General features: G+C 52.5%; 1 protein-coding gene across 2 annotated transcripts in view; it reads right to left on the minus strand.

The window, feature by feature from the left end:
- Window positions 1-20740, minus strand: part of UBE2L3 (ubiquitin conjugating enzyme E2 L3) — a 43922-nt gene extending 23182 nt beyond the window's left edge. Inside the window, exons 1-2 of one of the 2 annotated variants that reach the window (XM_027088844.1) lie at window positions 20630-20740; window positions 6916-7011 (exon numbers count right to left, since the gene is read on the minus strand). In XM_027088844.1, the coding sequence (XP_026944645.1) occupies window positions 6916-7011; window positions 20630-20656 (123 nt within the window). In that variant the 5' untranslated portion in view covers window positions 20657-20740. Of the gene's footprint in view, window positions 1-6915; window positions 7012-12310; window positions 12333-20629 lie in introns of those variants that run through there. The other variant, XM_027088845.1, reaches the window with a different exon arrangement.
- Between the last annotated feature and the right edge of the window lie 3134 nt (window positions 20741-23874).

Genomic DNA, 23874 nt, shown 5'->3' on the forward strand with positions numbered 1-23874 from the left:
TTACAGAGTACTGAGTAGAGTTCCCTGTGCTACACTGTAGGTCCTTATTAGTTTTCTAGCTCTATTAATTTTTGACAAGGATGCCAGAATCACTCAATGGGAAAAAGCAGTCTTTTCGACAAATGGTCCTGGGAAAATTGTACATCTACATGCAACAGAATGAAGTTGGACCCTTACCCTATACCATTTAAAAAAACTCAAAATGGAACAAAGAGCTAAGTTCAAGAGTTAACACTAAAAATTCTCAGAAGAAAACATAGGGCAAAACCTGCATGACCTTGGATTTGGCAATGGTTTCTCAAATATGACACTGAAAGCACAGGCAACAATAGAAAAAATAGGTAAAATGGACTTCATGAATATTAAAAACTTTGTGCATCAAAGGACACAGTCAAGAGAGTAAAAAGACAACCGAGTGGGAGAAAATATCTGCAAATTATATATCTAGTAAGGGTTTAATGTGTAGAATATATAACAAACTCCTTTAACTCAAAGACAAAGAGACAAAAAACCCAACTCAGAATGTGTATAGCAGCTTTATTCAGAACTGCCAAAATCTGGAAGCAATCAAAATGTCCTTCAGGAGGTGAATGGATAAACAAACTGTGTACATTGAGACAACAGAATATTATTTGGTGCTAAAAAGAAATGAGCTATCAAAACACAACGAAATCTTAATTGCACATTACTAAACGAAAGAAGCCAATCTGAAAAGCTGCTGTATGATTCCAACCATACGACAGTCTTGAACGTCCAAACTATGAAGACAGTTAAAAAAAAAAAATCAGTACTTGCCAGGAGTGGGGAAGGATTGAACAGACAGAGCACATAGGATCTGAGGCAGTGAAACTACTCTATATGATACTCTAATGGTGGATACATGTCATTATACATTGTTCAAACTCACAGGATGTACAACACCAAGAGTGACTCCGATGTAAACTGTGCCCTTTAGGTGATTATGGTGTGCCAACATAGGTTCATCAGTTATAACAAATGCCCGGCTCTGGTGGGGGATGTTGATAATGGGGGAGACTATGTGGGGGAGGGGGGAAGGGGTATACCTGAAATATCTGTCCTTCCTCTTAGTTTTGCTGCAAACCTAACACTGCTCTTAAAAAAAAAAAGTCTTTAATGCAGGGTACACGGGTTCGAGCCCTCCAGGAAGATCCCACATGCCGCAGAGCAACTAAGCCCATGCGCCACAACTACTGAGCCTGTGCTCTAGAGCCTGCGAGCCACAACTACTGAGGCTGTGTGCCACAACCACTGATGCCCACGCGCCTAGAGCCTATGCTCCACAACAAAGAGAAGCCACCACAATGAGAAGCTCACGCACTGCAATGAAGAGTAGCCCCCACTCTCCATAACTAGAGAAAGCCCGCGAGCAGCAATGAAGACCCAATGCAGCCAAAAATAAATACATAAATAAAATGTTTTTAAAAGGAGGGGGGGTTGGGCTTCCCTGGTGGCGCAGTGGTTGGGAGTCCGCCTGCCGATGCAGGGGACATGCGTTCATGCCCCGGTCCGGGAAGATCCCACATGCCGCGGAGCGGCTGGGCCCGTGAGCCATGGCCGCTGAGCCTGCGCAGCCGGAGCCTGTGCTCCACAACGGGAGAGGCCACAAAAATGAGAGGCCCGCGAACTAAAAAAAAAAAAAAAAAAAAAAAAAAAAGGAGGGGGGGTTAAAGAACTTTAGACATTCCCCCAAAGATATACAAATGGCCAATAAAAACGTGAAACAATGCTCAACATCCTTAATCATGAGGAAAATGCAAATCGAAACCACCATTGAGATTCCAATTCACATCTACTAGAATGGTTATAACTTTAAAAAAAAAAAAAGGAAAATAATTGTTGGTGAGGATGTGGAAAAACTGGAATCCTTGTGCACTGCTGGTGGGAATGTAAGATGGTGCAGCCACTGCGGAAATCAGTCTGGCAGTTCCTCAAAGAGTTAAACACAGAGTTACCATGTGATTCAGCCAATTCCACTTCTACATATTACCCTGAAAAACTGAAGATGGGACTCAGGCAGATACCTGCATATCAGGGGTTAAGACTTCACACTCCCACTGCAGGGTGCATGGGTTCGATCCCTGAACAGGAAACTAAGATCCTGCATGCTGCAAGGCGAGGCCAAAAAAAAAAAAAAAAAAGGTGGTGTAGACATATAAAAGAAAATTATTTATCCATAAAAACGATGTTCTGATACATGGTATGATGTACATGAACCTTGAAAAAAATTATGCTGAGTGAAATAAGCCAGATAAAAAAGGACAATTTTTTTTTTTTTTTTTTTTGTGGTACGCGGGCCTCTCACTGTTGTGGCCACCCCGTTGCGGCTCCAGACGCACAGGCTCAGCGGCCATGGCTCATGGGCCTAGCCGCTCCGCGGCACGTGGGATCTTCCCGGACCAGGGCACGAACCCATGTCCCCTGCATCGGCAGGCGGACTCTCAACCACTGCGCCACCAGGGAAGCCCAGGACAAACTTTATATAATTCATTTATGTGAAATATCTACAATAAGTAAATTCATTGACATAGAGAGTAGATTAGGGAGTACTAGGAGTTGGGGGGTAGGAGAGCAGAGTGTTATTACTTCATGGCTACAGAATTTCTGTTTGAGTGATAAGTTTTGGAAATACAGTGATGATGGCTGCAAAACATTTTGACTGTAATTAATGTCACTGAATTGTACACTTAAAAAGTTCTGTAATGGCAAATTTTATGTCACATACATTTTACCACAATAAAAAAAATTGATGAAGCAAAATTTTTAAATTTTTTAAAAGAGAAACTTTAAAATTAGGAATTTTGAATAAACAAAATTTAAAAGAAAACACTAAGCTGAAAATTATTTGTCCCAGACACAAAGGATTAATACACAGAATTCCTGCAATTTGACAAACATACTAAAACCTTATTAGATAATAGACTGTAGAGACATAAACAGTCAATAAATAAGTAAAAAAACCTTCAACTGCAAAAACAAAATTTTAAATACAAATTACTATGGTTCGAATGTTTGTGTCCCTCCAAATTCCTATGTCAAAACCTACCGCCCTGGACTTCCCTGGTGGCACAGTGGCTAAGAGTCCGCCTGCTAATGCAGGGGACACGGGTTCAAGTCCTGGTCAGGGAAGATCCCACATGCCACAAAGCAGCTAAGCCCGTGAGCCACAAATACTGAAGCCAGCACACCTAGGGCCCGTGCTCCACAACAAGAGAAGGCACCACAACGAGAAGCCCACGCACCACAACAAAGAGTAGCCCCCACTCACCACAAACAGAGAAAGCCTGCGTGCAGCAACGAAGACCCAACACAGCCAGAAAAACAAAAACAAAAACCTAACCCCCCCAAGGTGATGGTGTGGGGAGGTGGGGCCTCTGGGAGGGGATTAGACCACCAGGGCAGAGCCCTCACGAATGGGACTGGTGCCCCTTCTGCCATGCGAGCAACAGCCTGTGACTCGTGAGAAGAAGGTCCTCACCCAACTAGCACTGATCTCAGACCTACAGCTCCCAGGACTGTGAGAAATAAATTTCTGTTGCTTATAAGCTCAGCTATCTAGTATTTTGTTATACAACAGCCCAAATGGGACAAAGACACATATCAAGCTGAGAACTTTTGCACCTATCAAACTGACAAGAATTTCTTCCTGCGTGTTGTTTCATGGACCCTCTGTTAGGGCAAACAGCGTTCCAGAGAGCCCCCGAGTGAGACTAAGCATTTAACATGTGCACTTACTGAACTTTTACAACAGCCAGAAGGGAAGCGCTCCTTTTAGAGGTGAGGACGCTGGGACTAACTGTGTAGCTGGCCCAAGATCACCACCCCTCCCGTCAGGGGCAGGGCTGGGGCTCTCCCCTTGGGCAGCGGGACCGCACAGCCTGGGTGCTGAAGCACGTGACACTCAGAACCCCCTTTAAAAATGCTCAGCAACCTCCACAACAGCCAAGGACACGTGTGGGCACTTGTGGGCACTTGTGCAGACAGTAGCTGTAGGAGTATAAACTAGCACAACCTTTCTGGAAAGTAATTTGACAACATATATAGCCCTAAAGATGGTTTTTCCTTAAATATAGTACAACCCTGATCCTAATGGAATATATAATACAGAATACTGTATCTTAAGATCAGAATCTAAAATAAAAATGACTATATTGTACACCTATAACTTATAAAACATGGGCTATAGGATAGTTACTAAAACTTATGTTCATGAAGAGTTTCAAGGCAATGACCAAATAATGATAAAATTATGACATCAGCAACTGGCCCATTAAAGGGGGTGTGAGCACCCGGTTAGGGGTGGACACGCCCACTGGGAGAGAAGCCTCAAGAAGGTTCACCACTAGGCCCCTGTTCCTGAAGGGCATGTGCCAAAAACTCACTAAACTGAATTTCTTCATAATGGGATTATGGGATTCTTTTCTTCCTTAGACCTTACATCTGAATTTTAAATGGAGAAATCTTATATAAAAACAAGTGTTTAGGGCTTCCCTGGTGGTGCAGTGGTTGAGAGTCCGCCTGCCGATGCAGGGGACACGGGTTTGTGTCCCGGTCTCGGAAGATCCCACATGCCGCAGAGCGGCTAGGCCCGTGAGCCATGGCCGCTGAGCCTGCACGTCCAGAGCCTGCGCTCCGCAACGGCAGAGGCCACAACAGTGACAGGCCCGCGTACCGCAAAAAAAACACAAAAAAACCAAGTGTTTAAAGGGAATCAACCTGAACTGCCATGGTAACGATGAAGTGCCCCCGCCATCGCCCCCTGAGGTCTGGGCCTGCCCTCTCTCTGAACTGCAACCAGGGTGGATTTGCCAGGTGGCTTCCCCAGGACCAGCAAGTACCCTGCTGTAAAGGCCCACTTCCCGGGGGGCCACATCTTTATCAGCCTGGCCCTGCTTTTCACTCCAGCTGGATGGATCCCAGGTGAGTTTGGGGAGAAGACCCCTTGCTGACCCAGCCCCTACAGAGCAGGAAGACCCGAGGCCCAGGTGTGGGGTACTAGTGGGGACCTTGGACAGAGCAGTTGCCAACTGCTTCCTTGAAACTCTCCTCACGCCAACCCAGGGGCCAGAGAAGTAGGAAGAGGCAGCGTGAGCAGGGCGAGAGGAGCCCTGGCCACAGCCCTGTCTCCAGGCACAGCTTCCCCAGATGCTCCAGACACTGCCTGGAGCCTTGGCCCAGGCCACTGGGACTCTACCAGCCATCTCCACCCGGGGCTCAATGAGAAGTCGCCTGTTCCACAGGCTCTGCCGATGCGACACCAGGGAGACGCCTGCCAGACAGCCACCTACCCTTGGAGCCGGCTACTGAGCTCCCACGGTAGGCTGCCCAGCCTGACCGCTTAAAACTGTCCCGGTCATTCTTATTATTTTTCAAAAGATCCACATCTTAACTATTCACCTATTTTATCAGTAGGAAACAAAATCTCAATTAGGAAAGTGCCAGGGGTCAGATGGTCTTGGCCATCCTTCCACTCAACATCTAATATGTCCCCACAGTGGGCAAGGGCTGGGGGCAAAACCAGGCTGGACGCTGCCAGGTTTATAATTTTTGGTGTGCACTGAAACACTATAAAGCATATCTTTCCTTAGTTATCCAAATGATTATAAAAATAAACTACAAATCCAATATTTGCTGTTCAAGTTCCAGGGACTGTTAAAAAAGCATGACCTACAACCAGTGTCAAGAAGGAAGCATCTCTGGTCAGCGTGCTCTCTGCTCGGCTCTGGCAAAGTGACCCATCTCTTCGTAAGGAGAGATTTTACACTGGGCGGCGGGGTTGGGGGGTGCGGGGGGAGGGGTGAGGCACAGGGCAGGGGGGATGAAAGGAAGTGGCGGGGGGTGGGAAGAACAGGAAGGAACGGGGGTCACTGGCACAGAGGGTCTCTGTCGCAAGCCGGGGACATGGAAGGCACATGACGTCCAAGTAAGGCTGCCTCCGGCAAGCGGGCAGGAGCAGAGGCGAAGATGGGCAGGAACAGAGGCCAAGACGCACCCCTCCACGTCCAGCAAGAACCCAATGACCTGACACTGGAAGAAGCAAGGTCCCCAAGAGACAAAACAGAGCGAGAGAAAGGCAAGAGGCTGGACAAGAGCCATGGCTAAGAGTTGAGAGGAAGTGGCAGGACAGGAGTGAGGACCTCAGGGCCAGGGCTGGACCTGCCGAGCTGGGGCTGAGGACGTGGGCCAGGTGCTGCCAGAAGCAGTTCTGGGAGGGCAGGGAAACCGGGGTCACAGCTGGAGTCAGCATGGGACAAGCCTCTGGACGGGGAGATGAAGGGCTGCAGAAAGAGTAGATGCGGAATCCAGAGGGCGGGGAGGCCACAGGAAGCCGCGGTGAGGAGAGGGTCCGAGCACCCAAAGGAAGTCTGGGCAACAGGGAGTGGGGCGTGGGGGCACATGCCCCAGAGAAACACTGGGGGGCCACTAGGCAAAGGGACTTGAGACCAATGGGAGGCACAGACTGGAGGGTCCCAAGAATAAAACCTGGAACACAGGTGTCCAGAGGGTTAGAAACACAGACGCAAACCCAGGCAGGAGAGCAAAGAGAAGACATGGATGAAAACACCCGCTATCTCCCAAGAGAGGTCGGAGAAAGCGGCCCGTCTGGACAAACGCGGCCAGGCAGAGAGAAGCCAAGGAAGAGCAGGAGCACAGACGCACGTCCTTTCCGGGCCGACCCTCACAGGCCTGGAAGGCTCGGACCTCAGAACGTCAGGAGACCAGAGCCCAGATGGGCTCCCCTTCACGGCCCTGCCCTGTGAGCCTCCGTGACAGCCGCCTCGGGCACCTGCTGGCCGCCTAGAGTCAGAGCCGCCTTGGGAGCAGAGGGAGAAGCCCGTAGCACACACATCAGCGTAAAGAATAATCTGGTAAGAAGTGGAGGTGTTCAATACTCACAGGAACAATAAGCCCTTGCCAAGTCAATAAATTAGCTTCATCAACCTGGATGTTACGGAAGTTTTTCATCCCACATTTGCGGATTTCTTCAAGCTCCTGTTGATTGACAAAGCATAAAGGGGTGTCAAATAGGGGAAAGCACCACACGTTAGATCCCTCCTGACTCCCTCAAATTAAACCAAGTGCCGACACCGCCACCAAGGCCATCTCAGAGCATGGCTGGATGCCCTGGCCTGGTTAAGAGGCCTGGAGCCGCAGTGGCCCCCTTGACCCGTACCCCAGGCCAAGACAAGCACCCACCTCGGTGAACCCACAGCCCCAGTGGACGATCCCCTCCCCTATGGGCTGTCCCCACGCAGCAGGGGCACAGGCCAGGTGCTGAAGACCTGACTCCTTCCAACCCAGATCTATGAAGCGCTGCCTCCGTGTAAAGGTGAATGGAACTGGGGAAGAGAAGCAAACAAACCCACAGTTTTCCACCCAACGCCGGAGTGCAGTTTCAGAAGGGCTCTCCCTCCACAGGGCACATGGCTGGGGCCCGACGACCCAGTCTGGGGCTGGAGGGGGGGTGGGGGAGGATGGAAACCTTCACTAAGCCTCGGTTTCCTCTGCTGCAAAAGGGCATTGAGACCCAAAGATGTAGACAAGGAGGGGGAACCATGCTATGTGCAAGAAAACGCCTTGCAAATATATGAGGGGTTGTTATCATACAAACGCCACTTCATCCAGAAAGCACGGCCGGCCAGGCGACATCAGGGCCCTTCCCGTCTCTAGCCTAGAATTGTCTGTCACTTGTTTTTCAACCCTGCACTAGCCTGACATTTCCCACCGCTTCCCCAACAACTCGAGTGACCGTCCAACAGGCGTTATGGCCCAAGCCACCCACTGCACAGCCACCCGCCCACCTGGGTCCCCCATGCTCCTCCATCCTCAGAGCCTAGAGTGAGGCGCTCCCCCACCACACCCCAACCCGGCTCTCGTCCACGACACAACAGCGTCCTCCACATCTCCTGGATGCCTCTCTCTCCAACCCCACAGCACCACCCAGCCCAGCCCTGCCTCCTCCGCAGGGCCCACAGGATGGCGTCCCACAGCCCAGGCTTCCTCCTCGCTGGTCTGGCCCCCGCAGCCCTCTAGAACCAGGAAGCCCCTTCATGTTTGGTGCCGTGGCGCAGGATGGCACGGAGGCTCTGAACCAGCCGCCCTATCTTCTGCGTGCCACATTCCCATCAAACGGCCAGTGTACAAGGCACCCTGGGGGATACGAGATAAGGAAGGAGAAGAGTCCCGAGAAAGAGGGCTGAGCCGATGTTACAGGTGTGCCTGGCACGGGGCAGGATAAGGAGGACAGCACGTCAAGTGACTGCACAGAGGAGACAGGTGGGACACGCTGCTGCTTGGTGGAAGGGGCCAGGCTGAGTCTCTTCCCACAGGGAAGACTGCTGCTTGCCAGCCCTAGCTGCCCACCACACTCGTCGGCCTGGGCCCCAGGCCCAGAAACTCTGGTCTAGCAGGTGTGGGGTGGAGAGAAATGGGGATTTTTAGCAAGCTGCACAGTGAGAGGATGAGTTCCATTTCTAAGCAATGCTCAGCTTCCACGAGGAAGATGCTAGTGGCCATGGCCCCAGCAGTGGGGGAAGGGGTGGCCTGGCCCCTCTTCCTGAGCCCGCAGGAGGGGAAGCATGGAACCTGAGAGACCACCCGACCTGCCAGCTGTCAGCTGGTCCTCCTACTAATGCCCAGGGCTCATCGGAAAGGCTCCCCTGGGGATTATGAAGCCTGGGCACATTAAGGAAGGGGAAGAAACAAATCTCACACCCACACTCCCACTCTGGTCCACTCCCCAAACAGAACCTAAGCTCCAAAAGAGGAGGCGCACGGCAGGGGTCAGGAAGCCCAGGAGCCCACCGTCACACACAAATACAATATCTGCTTAGTGATCCGGTGACTGATCAGATGGGAAGCAGGGGATTGGAGAGGGGTGAGGCCCTGGGGTAAACAGGGCTCTCTATGTGCTGGGACCTTCCGGCCCTCGGCTCAAGGCACTAGAGTAAGATTCTTGTCTAGAAACAGAAGAGACCATGTCCCGTAGCGCTGAGTCCTACCAAGCTAAAAAATGTTTAAACCAAATACAGATGGGAAAAAATTCCAGATAGAATTGTGAAATTAGACAGTCAAACAGGGACTTCCCTGGTGGTCCAGTGGTTAAGACTCCATGCTACCACTGCAGGGGGCACGGGTTCAATCCCTGCTCAAGAAAATCCTGCATCCCGCATGCCGCACAGCAAGGCCAAAAAATTAAAAAAAAAAAGAGTAAGAAAGAAGAAACAACAGAGAATATATTCAATATTCATAGGACAAAATAAATTTTAAAATAATCTATAAATATACTTTACAGCTTCAGAAATCCACACACTAACAACACGAGGTATGGGTAATAAACACAAGGAGGTACATTTCAAAGGAAATTACAAAAACGTGGCAGGTAGGACTGTCCACCGTAACTTGGCAGTGAGAAACTGAACCTTGCTCAAGAAACGGAGGAGTGGCGTGTTGGCAGGGGTGCAGGGCGGGCAACTATCATGCTCTGATATCAAGAGACACGGGAACAAAGACGGGAGCTGCTCGGTGCGAGGAGGACAGCAACCCTGCCCCCCGCCCTGCCCCCCACCACCCGCAGGAGAAGATGGTGATGCTGTGACAGCAGAGCTGGGAGGCTTGGGAAACCCGGAGCACGGTTACCGGGTAAGCTCAAGTCACCTCGCTGTCAAGTGACGCTCAGCAAAGATGACGAGGCAGGTGCCTTTGCATAGTTCTAAACAACAAGAAGTGGGTATAAGGCAGAAGTAAGAGAAACCAAGACAAACAAGCCGGCCATCCAGTCCTGTCATCTTCAGGGAATGCCAGGCAGCCAATGGGAGTTTCTCAACAGGGCAGCGCTGAGCCCTGCCCACTAGATGCCAGGCCTGTGACACAGCTCCACCCAGCTTCCCAACACCCTCCAGAGCCACAGCTGCTGAGAACCACTGACACTCTTGGGGGCCGGGACGCTGAAAGTCCTGAGATGCACAAGACAGTCCCGCAGACATGAACTGATCAGCCCGAAATGCCAATCACGCCTCCACCGAGAACAAGCTGAAGACCGACTCAAGTCATTCAGAGAAGAGACGGGGGTTCCCCTGGTGGCACAGTGGTTAAAAGTCCGCCTGCCAATGCAGGGGGCACGGGTTCGAACCCTAGTCTGGGAAGATCCCACATGCTGTGGAGCAACTGAGCCCGTGCGCCACAACTACTGTGCCTGTGCTCTAGAGCCCGTGTGAGCCACAACTACTGAAGCCCGCACGCCTAGAGCCTATGCTCTGCGACAAGAGAAGCCACCACAATGAGAAGCCCGCGGACCACAACCAAGAGAAAGCCCACGTGCAGCAACAAAGACCTAATGCAGCCAAAACTAAATAAATTAAACAAATAAATTTATAGGAAAAAAAAAAGAGACGGGTTCATCTGAAGGCCTAACAAACCCTCCAGCGTGACTGCAGCCTGTAACTGAAGATGAAGAACGGGGGGAGGAATGGCAAGGAGACCACATCGATTCAGAGTTGGAACGTCCGACGGATGGTGGGAGAAAGAGGGGTCCAGCTCCAGAACGGAGTTGGGAAGACCAAAGCCAAGAACCACAGGGACTGACAAAACACGCCCCACAAAGGTCTGCGTCAGTTCTGCGAGAGCAGTTGGTCGGCTGCTTCAGGCAGATGGGACGATGCTGACAGGCCGAGAGAGACACCGGGGAAGGAGAACCAGACACTCACACGTCCCCCTCCTGGTGGGGAGCAGGCTTCCTGGGCAGGGTGAGTAGCGAGGGAGAGAGAGAGGGCTGCACTCCTCAAAGCCCAGAGGGAGAACTTGGCGTGTCGGCAACACTCTAGGCCAAAGCGTGGCATCGGGCACAAGCGACCACTGCCCGACAGCCCCACGGACACCAGCAGGGGGCACGGTCCGGCCCCAGCAGGAGACTTGCTGGTCCCCGAGCAGAGACAGGGAGCAGGACACATTATACACAGCACGCCCTCGTCTCACAATGCAGTGTACACATCTGAGCTGGGGAAGAATTAACCAAGTCTCTGTTTCTTTCCTTCTTTGATATTCGACTGTTTACAGTCTCCCTGGGTAATCCTCACACACTGAGAAGCCCTCAGGAGCCAGTGGTTCCTAATCAGTGTAAGGCCATGGTCCTCTTTAAGAAATCCAGACATACTATGTGTAAAACAGATAACCAACAAGGACCTATTGTATAACACAGGGAACTATACTCAGTATTTTATAAAAACATATAAGAGAGGGCTTCCCTGGTGGCGCAGTGGTTGAGAGTCCGCCTGCCAATGCAGGGGACATGGGTTCGTGCCCCAGTCCGGGAAGATCCCACGTGCTGCGGAGCGGCTAGGCCCATGAGCCATGGCTGCTGAGCCTGCACGTCCAGAGACTGTGCTCCGCAACGGGAGAGGCCACAACAGTGAGAGGCCCGCGGAACCCAAAAAAAAAAAAAAAAAAAAAAAAGAGAGAGAAAAGAAGTTGGAAAAGAACATATATATGTGTATATATATAACTGCATCACTGTGCTGTACACCTGAAACACAACACGGTAAATCAACCATACTTCAACAACAAAAAAGAAAAATGAAATCCAGACAGATGTACAAAGGAAAAATCAGCGGTCTGAGTCATGGCTGCTTCAGATGTTAAATCAATGCTATGGACGGCAAGTGTCAAGGTAGGGGGCCGCTGGTACAGTTTTTAAAAAAGGCATATTTAAAAAACAAAAGGCATATTTAATATCATGGTGTAATTTCCTATTTGCTAAATGGAAAAAAGCACAATGCGCCCCTAAAGAACTACAGAAAGTAAAGCTGAAGGTCTTCCTGGCTGTTGAGGCTGGGTTAAGAGAGCGGAGCTGCTCTGGGGACCTGCGGGGGTGTGGGGGGCGCCTACAGCAGAGGCCAACAGCTTCACGGGAGAGGCTGACACCAGCCCTGAGGGAGGGGGAGGATGGACCCTGGGGTGAAGAGAATAGGTGTCCCCGTGGGAGACGCAGGCAGAGCCGTAGAAGGAAGGAACCCCCAGGTGGTTCGGGAAGCAACAGGAACAGAGCTTGGCTGGAAAGGCTACTAATTCTGGGGACTCGGCCAGGGTGTGGGTCCCAGGTGCAGGGGGGAGTGAGGGGTGCCTGACTCCCGTGGACCCACAGACTGAGAACCTCCAGAGAGCACCAGGCACCTGGGCCAGGGGTCCCAGGCCACAGTGAGGGGCACCCCTCCTTGAGAACAACCCAGCCTTCCAGCAAAGAAGAGACCAGTTCCCTGACTCAGTGTCACTTCCACATCTGCAAACAAGCTCCTACCAGAGCAAAGGCCTCCCACCGGGCCAGCACACAGAAGCAAGGCGAGGAGTCCCTCTGACAGCAACAAGTCTGCGCCGACAGAAACCCGGAAACCGGTCTGAACTTTTCTTAGAAGGTGCATACTGTGACTTATATTGCTTATTCTACTGTTGAACCTTCTCTGCTGAACCTTCCTATGGGCGATAAAAGCAGAATATTTCAATCCCCAACCATTCTCTTCAACATTTATTTTATATATAATACACAGAAACAATATTTTGATTTGGTAGGTGGTTGCTTCAACAAATCATCAGTGGACCAGGAAGAGCAGAGGACTCTGGAGTCAGACAGGCCCGGGCTCAACCCAGCCCCACCTTTCACACCACCTGAAGCTCGAGTCTAGGAGTCTAGTCTTACGGTAGGAAGCTTACTCCATAGGGCCCTGCTGAGAATTACAAGAAACGCTGGATGTTGCTGAAGCTGGCAGGAGGTACTCAATTAGGGTTCGGTTCATTCCCCTCCACAACTGTGTCACCACACTTCTTAAAATCTAAGAGTGTCAGGGCACCAACGTACATATTCTATCTGTTCTATATAACAGGACATACACATGATATGACATTGGTGTTGACAGCCTACGACCAGAGCTCACGGGGGCCTTAAATGAGAAATGAAGATGTTACGGTTAGCACAAAGCTTTCAGAAATGACCTGATCCAATTAAAAAGAAAAAGACACAAAGAAGCATAAGACAGGGGCCTGCCAATGGCGCATCACACTCCCCTCCACAGGGCACTGTCACCTTCAAAATCCCAACAAAGCAGAACAGGAGGAGGCATGGTAGGGAAGATGCTGGCCTTTGTGCAAGAGTCGCACACCCCACCCAGCCACGTGAACAGCAGGAGCCAGACCCCAAGTGAGAAGCAGAGACCAGAGCCTCACGATGCCCCTGAGGGGGGCCAGGCCAACCCGTCAGCTTTATTTGACAGGAGGGAAGGCTGGAGAGAGGCTGAGAGGGGCCCAGTCACAGACAGACCTTGGACAGGGCAGAGCCAGGACTAGAGCCCAAGCCAGAGACTTTGTTCCATGGATGTCCAGCCACAGAGTGGTGGGGAAGGGGGGCGGGGGCTCCCATTCCCTGGTCAGGATCCTGGGGGGCCTGGCGGCCCTGGAACTGCACTTTCCCAGACTCTCGACGACAAAAGGACAAACATACACAGCCTTCACCTGAGCCCTCCATTTATGGCGAGTCACCCCGCAACTGTTTCTTCTGTGCCCGGAACACTTCTAGGCTCTCCCATCCAGGCAAAATGAAACCCGGCAGGTAGAGCCCGACGTTCAAGGGAAAGTACAAGATCCCTGTCAAATACCAGCCACGCAACTGGTGGGACATTAATAATTTGAAAGAGCTACTTCTTGCTTGTGGGACTGTATCAAAGTGACTCATTTTGACAGAAATGCACTTTCCAAGCTTGCACAAAGGAACCAGTGGCAATGACACTCAATTATGACCTTAATGTAATTCAATACACTGTAAATCTAAAACATAAGGCTTCAAAGCTCCAGGACATGAGTCTCTTATTTCAGTGACTGCTCAGCCAAGGGGGCCCCACCACCACGTCTCCACAGCGAGCCAGTGGTGTGCCAGCTATGTCACACTCAGTTACTGCCACGATGGACACACTCAACGATGGTCCTCACTCTATGAGGGAGTGTCACTGTCCCTTTGGAGAAATCAGGACACTGAGGCTCAGGGCGAGGACACAGATGAGCCTGCGGCAGAGATGAGGATCTGAACCAGGTCTTGGAGAACTCAACCACAGCACGCTGCTCCAGGAAGCCGGCCGCCTGCGCATGGTCGTGCCAACAGGACACGGCTGCAGGGGACACTCAGCGCTGCCCACACGCTCTGGCCCACTCTGCACGGTGGCCTCACTCCGGGATGCGTGTGTGCCTCCAACTGAACAGGGGTGGGCCTGGCACTCTGACCTGCATCACACACTCTGGAGTTCAGCATCCCGGGATGGAGACAGGGACAGTCATGTGGACCACGCAGCGGATCTACCTGTAAAGTGGCTTTCCTGTGCTGAGTTTCCCAATGACTGGCACGGGGGGCGGGTGCACACATTTACAGACCATCTCAGGAAGGGCTCAAGGGCCATCTGACTTTGGAGCTACAGCCACTGCCCAGCCCGCTCAGACAGGGAGCACCAGCAGAAGCACTGGACCTGATGCCAGTCCCTGCTTTGGCTGCACATGTGTCCACTGGGCCAGGGGCTGTCCGGCACACTTCACCCCTTTGCCGAACTTGCTAGTGAGAAGCAGAAACAAAATCTGGCAAGATAAGGAGTACGGAAAACTCCAACTGATACAGGCCTGGAACTATTCAAAACAGCACAAACCCCACCACCACCTAACCTGAGACGAACTTTACTCTCCATCCCGAACTTTACTCTCCATCCCGTCCCTTCTTACGGGAAGCCATGTGAAAAGCAGGAGAGAAACCCTGAGAGCAGGGAGCACCTGGCGGCCCCACCCGTGGGTGGTGGCCGGGCCTCAGCCTTCCGCCTGTCAGGGCCCTGCAGCTCTGGACACTAGAGACTGCGGCCAAGGCCTGGAGGACCTGGAGCAGGAGACCAAAGGCACAGCGTCCTTGACGGGACCGCCAGCCCAGTTCAGCAGCCTCATTGGCCCACACACTCAGCACAGGAAGAAAAAACACATGGGTGAGATTCTGAGACACTGACTTTGAATTCAAGAGCTGTGTAATTTTGCTGGAAAAAGTAAACATCTTTAAACAAAGACACGTTCGCACAGCTGTCTCAGGAAACCTCTCACTAACCCTAAGGAACAGGTGACTTCAAGAGTCGGGAGGGCATGTGGAGAGGGGGACTTCCTGTCCTCCCTGCCCCAACCCACGACCCCCGAGGGCAGCACCATTTCCTCCAAACCCTCCCTCCCTCCCACCAGGCCACTCTCCTGGCTCCCGTGCTGACACCCACACTTAGTACATGCCAGGCGCTCTTCTGAGTGCTTGATATGTAGTAACTCAATCTTCACACTCAATCTTCACACAGATGACATGACTAATGCACAGAGAGGTTAAGCAACTTGCCTGGGTTCAGTCAGCTAAGACGCGGCGGGTCAGGACACACGCTCCAGCACCTGAGCTCTTAATCGCTCTGCAGTATTCCACTCTCAATAGCTCTGCCCTGAATGGAAGACCCTTCCCTCCCCCTTTCTCCCGGGCGAGGGTGAGGCTCGCCCAAGCCCTCGAGAACACACAGAATGAGTCTGGACAGGAGACACATGCCAGCAGAGCCCTCATCAGCGAGCAGCCACTTCTGGACGCCGCACCTGGGGCTCCATTGGATCCTCAACTGAAAGGCACAGCGTCTCTCTGCCACCTGTCCTGAAATCCACCCGCGCTGGCTTCGTGAGGCCCCTCATGGAGAGGCAGCTCTGCCAGCGGCCGAGCCGAGGGAGGGAAGGCTTGTCCTAGAGGGCCAGGCGCGCTGGGCACGCTGAAGAGGGTAAAACCAGGTCAGTCCCCAGTGCTTCTGGAAAGCACCACAGGGGTGGCCTCCCTAAAATTCAAGGAGGGGACCGAGCAAGGTAAGAAGCACATGGCCAGGGGTTACTACATCTGTTCTGAAGGATGAAAGCTCCTCACCCTCACCAGCTGCCCAGTAAGCTACCAAAGCCCTGCTCAGAGTGAAGGGCCAGACCAAGTTCGGCCTCCTCCCGCCAGAGGGGCTTATCCACCCCCCCTCACTCCTCAGCTGGCAGGCGTCCAGCACACACGGGCAGCCCAGGACCTTTGTTCTAGGCTGGGCCATTCTTCTCCCTCCTTCAGCTCCTTGAGGGCACAGTGCAGAGGAGACCCCCCAGGAGCTGAGTCAAGGAGTCGCCCTGGTGCAGAGAGACGAGCCGGGGAGTGCAGAGCTTGCGGGTCCAGGGGATCCCAGGGCAAGCGGGGGAGATGAGACTGACAAGCCCAACCCCGGACAGGACACGCTGAGGAGCGCGGGTCCTGCCCTACTGAACCCGGATCCGGTTTCTGGGGGCAAGGCCTGGGCGTGAGCACTTCTCTCAAACGCACTGCCGCTTAGGGATGACGTGGGAGTGAGGAACTGACTGGGGACGAGCACAAAGAACCCACTGAGCGATCCCAGGCAGGTGTCCACCACAACAGGGACGGCCTGCATGAAGGGCATGGCAGTGGAGATGCAGAAAAGACAGAAAGAGAAGGGAGATAAAGGCCTAGTTCAGCAGAATCTGGCAAGTGGCTCAATGTGGAAGGAAGGGATGAGGCAGGTTCCCCCAGGTTCTTCCTTGGTGATGGAGTAGACAAGTGGCCCATTAACTAAGGGAGGCAAGACAGACGTGGGGGCACAGGCGGGGCTCAGACCCGGAGGCCTGCAGGTCCGGCGCCATTCAAAGGAAACTCCTGAGGAGGGGCGGGGGTGTGGGGTGTGGGGGACCACCAGAGTCCAGGCCCAGGAGGGAGGGCTTTGTGGTTCTGTAAGCTTTAATTCCCAACTTACTGTTGCATCAAAGAAAAGAGAAGTTATCTCTTGAACATTTAGTGATACTTTCCAAGAGTGAGAATACTTTCAAGTGACCTGATGTAATAAAACACTAAATCAACAGCCTCTTAACTTAGAGTTGTAGCAAAATCAGAGTAGGTCTAAGTACCCTGGAACAAGTGTTTTTGTGCTCGTGTACACCTCAAGAAAAGGTTCCAAGATTGCAATAATGAGAATACTCTCTTTCCCAGGGCCTGTCCCAATTGTCTCTTAAGAGAGAAACATTTACAAAGAATATCATTAAGGGAGGCTAAAATAGTCCCAACTCACTGCGATGCATGAATTTAGGGTAAAAAATGCTGTGCTTTCCTCGAGTCCCAAAAACCCAGTGGATTCAGAACACTGACACCATCTGTAAAACTCCCCTCACGCACAACACACCCACCAGACACACTCACCGCTCCTTGTGTTCATTACCCAACCTCAGGGAGTACTATACCTGCACTCAAGAGCAAACTAGTTCACTGCTTAGTACAATGAATTCCAAGGAATGAACTATTATTTAGCAACTCCTCCTACTCATTCACATGTGATTATGGGCTGAAAGTACACCAACATGGAGCTCTGAGTGAGCAGTATTTAAATAGCATTAACAGGCTGCTACAAATCTCAATTCCTTATCTCAGGAGTTATGCCATAATAACTAATAAAATGTCACTCCTCTTTTAAATCTACAAACTTCCCCACTGAGAAAAGCCCTTCTGGGAAGATACCCAGCTGGAGGGCCCTTCCAGGAGATGTGTGCAATTGAGAGGCTAAAAAGAAATGAACAGACTGCAATCAATTTCCCTCAGCCACACCTACAGGTTTCACTTTTGTAGCTATTTCCCCTCCTGACTGAAGCAATGGTTACAATCTGGTGGTTGCCATCAATGCTGAATTAGCTGCTTGCAAATTAAAATGTATTTAATGTTTTATTAACATTGTAATTCCTAAAAAGTGTTCTGAAAAAGGCTAATCCTTTTGGCAATTGCTTTTTAAATTAAAGACTTTATCATATTCACTTTGCCTAAAATAACTTCTCAGCCTGATATATGCAAATCACTCTACTTTTAATAATGTATTTTACACTATCTGCAGATAGTCCATTGTTACAAAGAAATCTTTGACTCCAAGTGCCTCAGAAAATGGTTTTTGAGGAAATTTCCAGTTCTTTAAGATGTAATCCATTTGATTATTCAACATGTTTACTTTTCACCACTGAAAATCCCTTTTATTATCCAGCCCAAGTACTGATCAACCTGATTCAATAATTTTTTTTCTAAATTAACCAGGCCTAAACACTGACTCTCAGAGCCAATGATTACCATCTTGTAACGAGCATCCCCTACTAAATTGAAAGAATCTCCAGGCAAGAGTCAGGAATCAACATACTCCTCCGTGCATCCTTGGAATAAGAAAGGAGGCCATGTGATAAGGGGCGTGGAACTTGGGATATGGAGACAGGGAGATGTAGCATCTCATCTCTCCCCAGGATGGTCCGCTAAGCCTCACAACCTTCTCGTTGGTAAAATAAAGATGACAACACACTACCTTTAAGAGTTATTGAAAACATTAAAAAAAACTTACCTAAATGATCTAGCACTTAACAAGTACTCAGTTAATGTTACATATTTTTTCCTAAGCTCTAATTTTTTTGAAACACAAAAATAATTGAAAAACCATAGTAACTCCCCTCTCAGACCCCTGGGAGCCTGGGAGCCCCAAACTGGGTCAACTGGCCTAGACTAAGGGATACCAGGATGAATTAGGTCAAGATCCCTGCCCTTGAGGACCTCAGACCCTGGTAGGAAAGGCAAGTCTAACACAAATCCGATTGTGACAAGTGTTCAAAGAGAAACATAAAGAAAGTGCTGTGGTCACACAAAGGCGGAAACAACTCATTCTAATGGGGGAGGCGAGGCCTCAGAGTAGCTGGCCTCGGAGTTGAACCCAGGGCTTCCCTGGAAGGGGATGAAAGGCGAGGGGAAGGCAGCTTTTCTCAGGGAGAGCAAACAGCGTGTGCAAAGGCCACCTAAGGGCCGGGGGCTCTCGGGTCAGACAGAACTAGTCACATCACAGCTCACTCTCTCCCTAGCTAGAAAACTGGGGCAAGCCAGCGATTCTCCCTGCATTCCATTTTCTCACCTACAAAATGGGAATAATAGAGTCTACTTCACAGGGAGGATTACACACCATCATGAACATGAAGTACGGAGCTGCACAAAGTCAAGGCTAAGGAAAATGGCAGCTACAGTGATTAGGTGCAAGAGTGATGGCAAACCAAGGAGCAGGAGGTGTGGCTGAACAGATTACTTTCCAGCAGTCTAAGGGTCTTGCTGCCAGGAAGTTAGGATTAACTTCCGAGGACAATAAAATCACGGAGATTAGGACAGGAGCATGAAAGGATTAATATCTGCTTTAGAAAAAGAACTGTGGTGGCCAAGAAGGCGAGTCAGAGAAGGAGAGAACTCAGAAAGGCACCTGAGAGGTGAGGGTATGGATTCAAGTAATCTCAGTAAGATTAGAGAAGTCAGGAACTCAAGAAACCTTTAAAGTAAAATCCGAAAGGCATCAAGGATGACTGCCTCTGGGAAGTAGAGAGGAAAATAAATGAATAACAGTCTTCCCATCCGGACGACTGTGTGGACGGTGGTGTCACTGACAGAGAAGAGAGAAATCTGGACTCTGCTGACTCTTCTTTTGTGCCCACTTCCAATCCAGTCTTATGAAGTTCAATGTCGTGTCTAGTCCTTAGGGAACAAAAGAAAGGAAACGTTCCCAGGGAGGGAGGGCCCGGAGGCTGGGACTCCAAACTCAACGTCTGGCTCTCCGGAGCACTGCTCTGCCCAGGAGGAACCCCAGCCCTTTATCTCCCCCCAGGAAATCAGCTCCTGGGCCCTTTTGATTTTCGGCCCGGTGCAGCCCGGCAGCACCACCGGCAGGGCGGCCGACTTGCAAACCTAGGCGAGATCGGCTCTGGGGGACGCCGGCAAACACACTCGAGAAAGGACTGGGCCCGGGTGACATCTGTGCTCCTCACTCGGGGAGCCAGCGAGCAAGAATGCACCCCGCCGCGTTCAAGATACAAAGTAGCAAATTATTTTTATAAACTTTGGTTGGTTTTAACTCCCACTCCCACCCCTAAAATGGCACTTTGCTCCAGCAGGGCCCGGAGCGCGGATGACGAGGACGGGGCAGGAGGCCCGCGCCGCGGCCGGCCGCCCCCCGCCCTCCCGCTCTCCTGCACCCCGGGGCCGAACTTGCCGCTGTGTGACTCTGCAGTTGCAGCGACAGTCTGCCGGCAGTCGCAGCGACAGTCTGCCGGCCCCCGCACACCCAGATCGCCCACGGCAGCCCGGCCTAACTTTCGCCCGCCGGCCCCCGCCCCGAGCCCCCCGCCCGCCCGGCCCGGCGGCTTCCAGCCCGGTGCGCTATGGCCCAGGGCGGGGCAGCTCCGCGGCGCGGGCTCGGCGCTCGGGCCTCCCGCGGGCGTCCGGTGGGCCTCCTGCTGCCTCCGCCGCCTCGCGGAGGGAGCCCGCGGGCCGGGCGGGGCAGCCGGACGGCCGGCGAAGGGCCGGGGCGGCGCGGCCTGGCGCTCCCTCCTGGGCTGCGGCCTAGCGGCCGCCTTAGCTCCCTCATCACACGGCCCTGGGCGGCGGCGCCACGCGAGGCGGAGGGCGGCGGCGGCCCCCCGAGGGGTCCGGGCGGCCGCGCGGCCCCGGCCGACGCCACTCCCCGTCCGCCCGCCGGCGCCGGAGAATGGTCTTTACCTTCATCAGCCTCCTGCTGGCCGCCATCTTGGCTCTGGTGCTGCTGCTGGCCCAGAATGCATCGCGGCGGCCGGCGCCGGAGCCCCCGCACTTCCTGGAGCGGGGGAGGGGCGGCGGCGCGGGCGAACGAGGCGCCTACTGTGTGCGGGCGCGGTGCGGGCACAGCGCCGGCGGCCTGGGAGCGCCGGGGCGCAGGGACCGGCGGGGACCCTGCCTTTGCGGGGCGCCCAGTGCGGTGGCACTGGGAAACAGAGCCCGACACACAGTAGGTGCACAGTGATACTGGCTGCGGGAGATGGGGTAAGGGGCAGGATTATTTCAGGCACCAATCAGCGCCGAGGTGATGGGAATGTGACTGTGGGAACCTGCTTCTCATGGGCGGGGGTGGGGGGGGTCGGGGTGGGGGAGTCAGGGAGTCTCACTGAGGAAATAGTGTAATTATAGCCAACACTCACCACGAACAGCCCCATTTCACAGGAAACAGAAGCATAGTGGAGGCCGAGGGTTTGCCCAAGGTCATGCAACCCGCAAGGAGCAGAGCCCAATTATGTTCCAGACGGGGCTGCTGGCTCCACAGCCATCACTGGGACCTGTGAAGGGTGGGGAGGAGCAGCTCTGAGGACAGAAGGGCAAGCCCATGGTCAGATGCATGTGTATAAGGAGAAGACTCTGGTTGGAGAATGGAGGATGAGGTAGGTAGGGGGTAAGAAGGGGAGCAGGGCCACGTACAAGCTGTTTGTGGCCATCCAGGCAAAGAGGTGATGGTGGTTTGGACCTCGGTGGCAGTGCAGGCAAAGTGGAGGGTGCAGCTTCAGATCATTCAGGCCTTGTGAAGGAATTTTTCTCCATTCTGAGAGCAGTTGGTTTCCCACTAGAAGACAGAGGAAAAGAGCACTGGAGATGGATAGCCTGGAATAGAGCCGGCCTCCCACCCAGAGACCTGAGAGCCCAGGCTTAACATGGGGAGAGAGTGGGGAAGAAACTAGATGATAAGCCTCATGCAATGAGGACCCTGCCTGTCCTTTATCTCCCCCCAGGGCTGGCACACAGTGGGTGCTCCTAAACATTTGGCAAATGTGGGACTTCCCTGGCGGTCCAGTGGTTAAGACTTCCCCTTTCCACTGCAGGGGGCACGGGTTCGATCCCTGGTTGGGGAACTAAGATCCCGCATGCTGCACAGCGTGGCCAAAAACAAAAAACAAGGGACTTCCCTGGTGGCACAGTGGTTAGGACTCCACGCTCCCAATGCAGGGGACCTGGGTTCGATCCATGGTGAGGGAACTAGATCCCACATGCATGCCACAACTAAGGGTTCACATGCCACAACTAAGGAGCCCGCATGCTGCAACTAAGACCTGGCGCAACCAAATAAATAAAAAAAAACAACAAGACACATTTGGCAAATGTATGAGGGACTCCATCAGTTACTCCTTAGAGCTGCAGGGGACCTGGGAGCCTGGGCTGGGAAATGACTTTATGGTCCTCCTGCGCACTGGGCCTGGTGCTTAGTGGGCCCAGGTCAATGAAAGAACACAGTTCTATTGGGAACTGCTTCCTCAGAGGGAAGGGGACCCTGCCCTGAAGAAATCCCAAGCCAGCTGAGGAAGTGCAGTGCATACCCTTCACCTTGACGTGCTAAACCAGGAATAGAGGGGTGGGATTGGAAGAGGCCGAGTGCCAAGAACTAACCTTTGCTGCAGCATCTCCTGTATCCTCACCCCCATGGCAAGATGGCTCCCTGGCACCCACTTTGCAAGTGAGCACAGGCCCTGGAAAGCAGAAGGCCATAAACAAGCACACAGTCCCGGTGGGAAAGCTGCCTGGACTTTGGGACCCTTCTCTGGGTCTTAAACCTTCATTGTTCCGCATAGCAGTCCTGGCTTCTGGTCACACCAGCTCCCCTTCACTCAGCCATCCTGTTCATCCAGACCTGACCTTTCTGTGCTACCTCTCCGAGCCTCCCATCAAGAGTGACCTCTTCGGGACTTCCCTGGTGGCGCAGTGGTTAAGAATCCGCCTGTCAGTGCAGGGGACACGGGTTTGAGACCTGATCCAGGAAGATTCCACATGCCGCAGAGCAACTAAGCCCATGTGCCACAACTACTGAAGCCCGGGCGCCTAGAAGCTGTGCTCCTCAACAAGAGAAGCCACCACAATGAGAAGCCCATGCACTGTAACGAAGAGTAGCCCCTGCTCACCACAGCTAGAGAAAGCCCACACGCAACAATGAAGATCCAATGCAGCCAAAATTATAATTAATTAGTTAATTAATTAAAAAAAAAAAAAGAGTGACCTCTTCCTCCTCTCCCTCCTCCTTCTGGGTTCCAGGCCCTTCTGCTCAAACTCACCACCTGCTGCTCCTTTCTCCAGTCTGCACATGTCCTGGGTGCTCACCTCTAGGTTCAGGGAGGAGATACAGGTCCCTGCCCTCAAGGGGCTTGTTACACCCCGGGGAGGCACCAAGGAAAATGACAGAGGTGTGAGGGTTTGTTGAGGCACTCAGGCTCAGACAGGGGCCCTTCAGAGGACAGGGGAAGGGCCAGGAATGGGAGGAGGCATTGCAGCAAGAAGGAAGTGCCTCTGGCAAGGCAGGGACTTGGCAACGGTATTCACACTCCATAGGGCCGAAGGGGTGTCCGGCCCTGGGCCGGACATTTACACCCTCCACTGAGCTCATCGGCACCACAGGGCCATGCGCTTAGATGTTCTGTCTCACAGGAGAGGAAGCTGAGACTCTGAGAGAAGTAGCTTGCCCTACCTCACCCAGCTGGGAAGAGGGCTCCAGGAGTAGACCCGAATGTGGTCCATGTGGTGAGGCTCTGCCTTGACCTCCCTCTGCTGGCCCAAACCCCCGAGTCCCGCATCCCTACCTGCCCACAGCCTGTGCCCTGGCCTCTGCCCACGCTGCCCCCACTGCCCAAGATGCCTTTGTCCTTCCCTCCCTCACTTGTCCCTCTGCAAGTGCCAGTCAGGCCTCAGCACATGACTTGCCACCCTGCTTGGGGAACTTGATGGCCTGCAGTGTGCTGGGTCCTGCCGGTGCCGACTCACAAGCCTTTCTTTGACGCTCCCAACCATCCTCTGTGGTCAGAACTGTTACCAGCCCCATTGAGAGGAAGAAACTGAGGCTCAAGTGGTCAATCAAGCTTTTCTCAGCCCCCTGGCCATCTAAGGGTCCAGTCCAAGTCCGCTCCTGGACTGTGTGGGGTAAAGTAAGGGCTGGGAGACTCAGCCAACCCAAAGGG

Source organism: Aethalodelphis obliquidens, unplaced genomic scaffold (genome assembly GCF_003676395.1).
Source record: "Aethalodelphis obliquidens isolate GAN/ISIS:26980383/991018 unplaced genomic scaffold, ASM367639v1 scaffold63, whole genome shotgun sequence".
Taxonomy (NCBI): domain Eukaryota; kingdom Metazoa; phylum Chordata; class Mammalia; order Artiodactyla; family Delphinidae; genus Aethalodelphis; species Aethalodelphis obliquidens.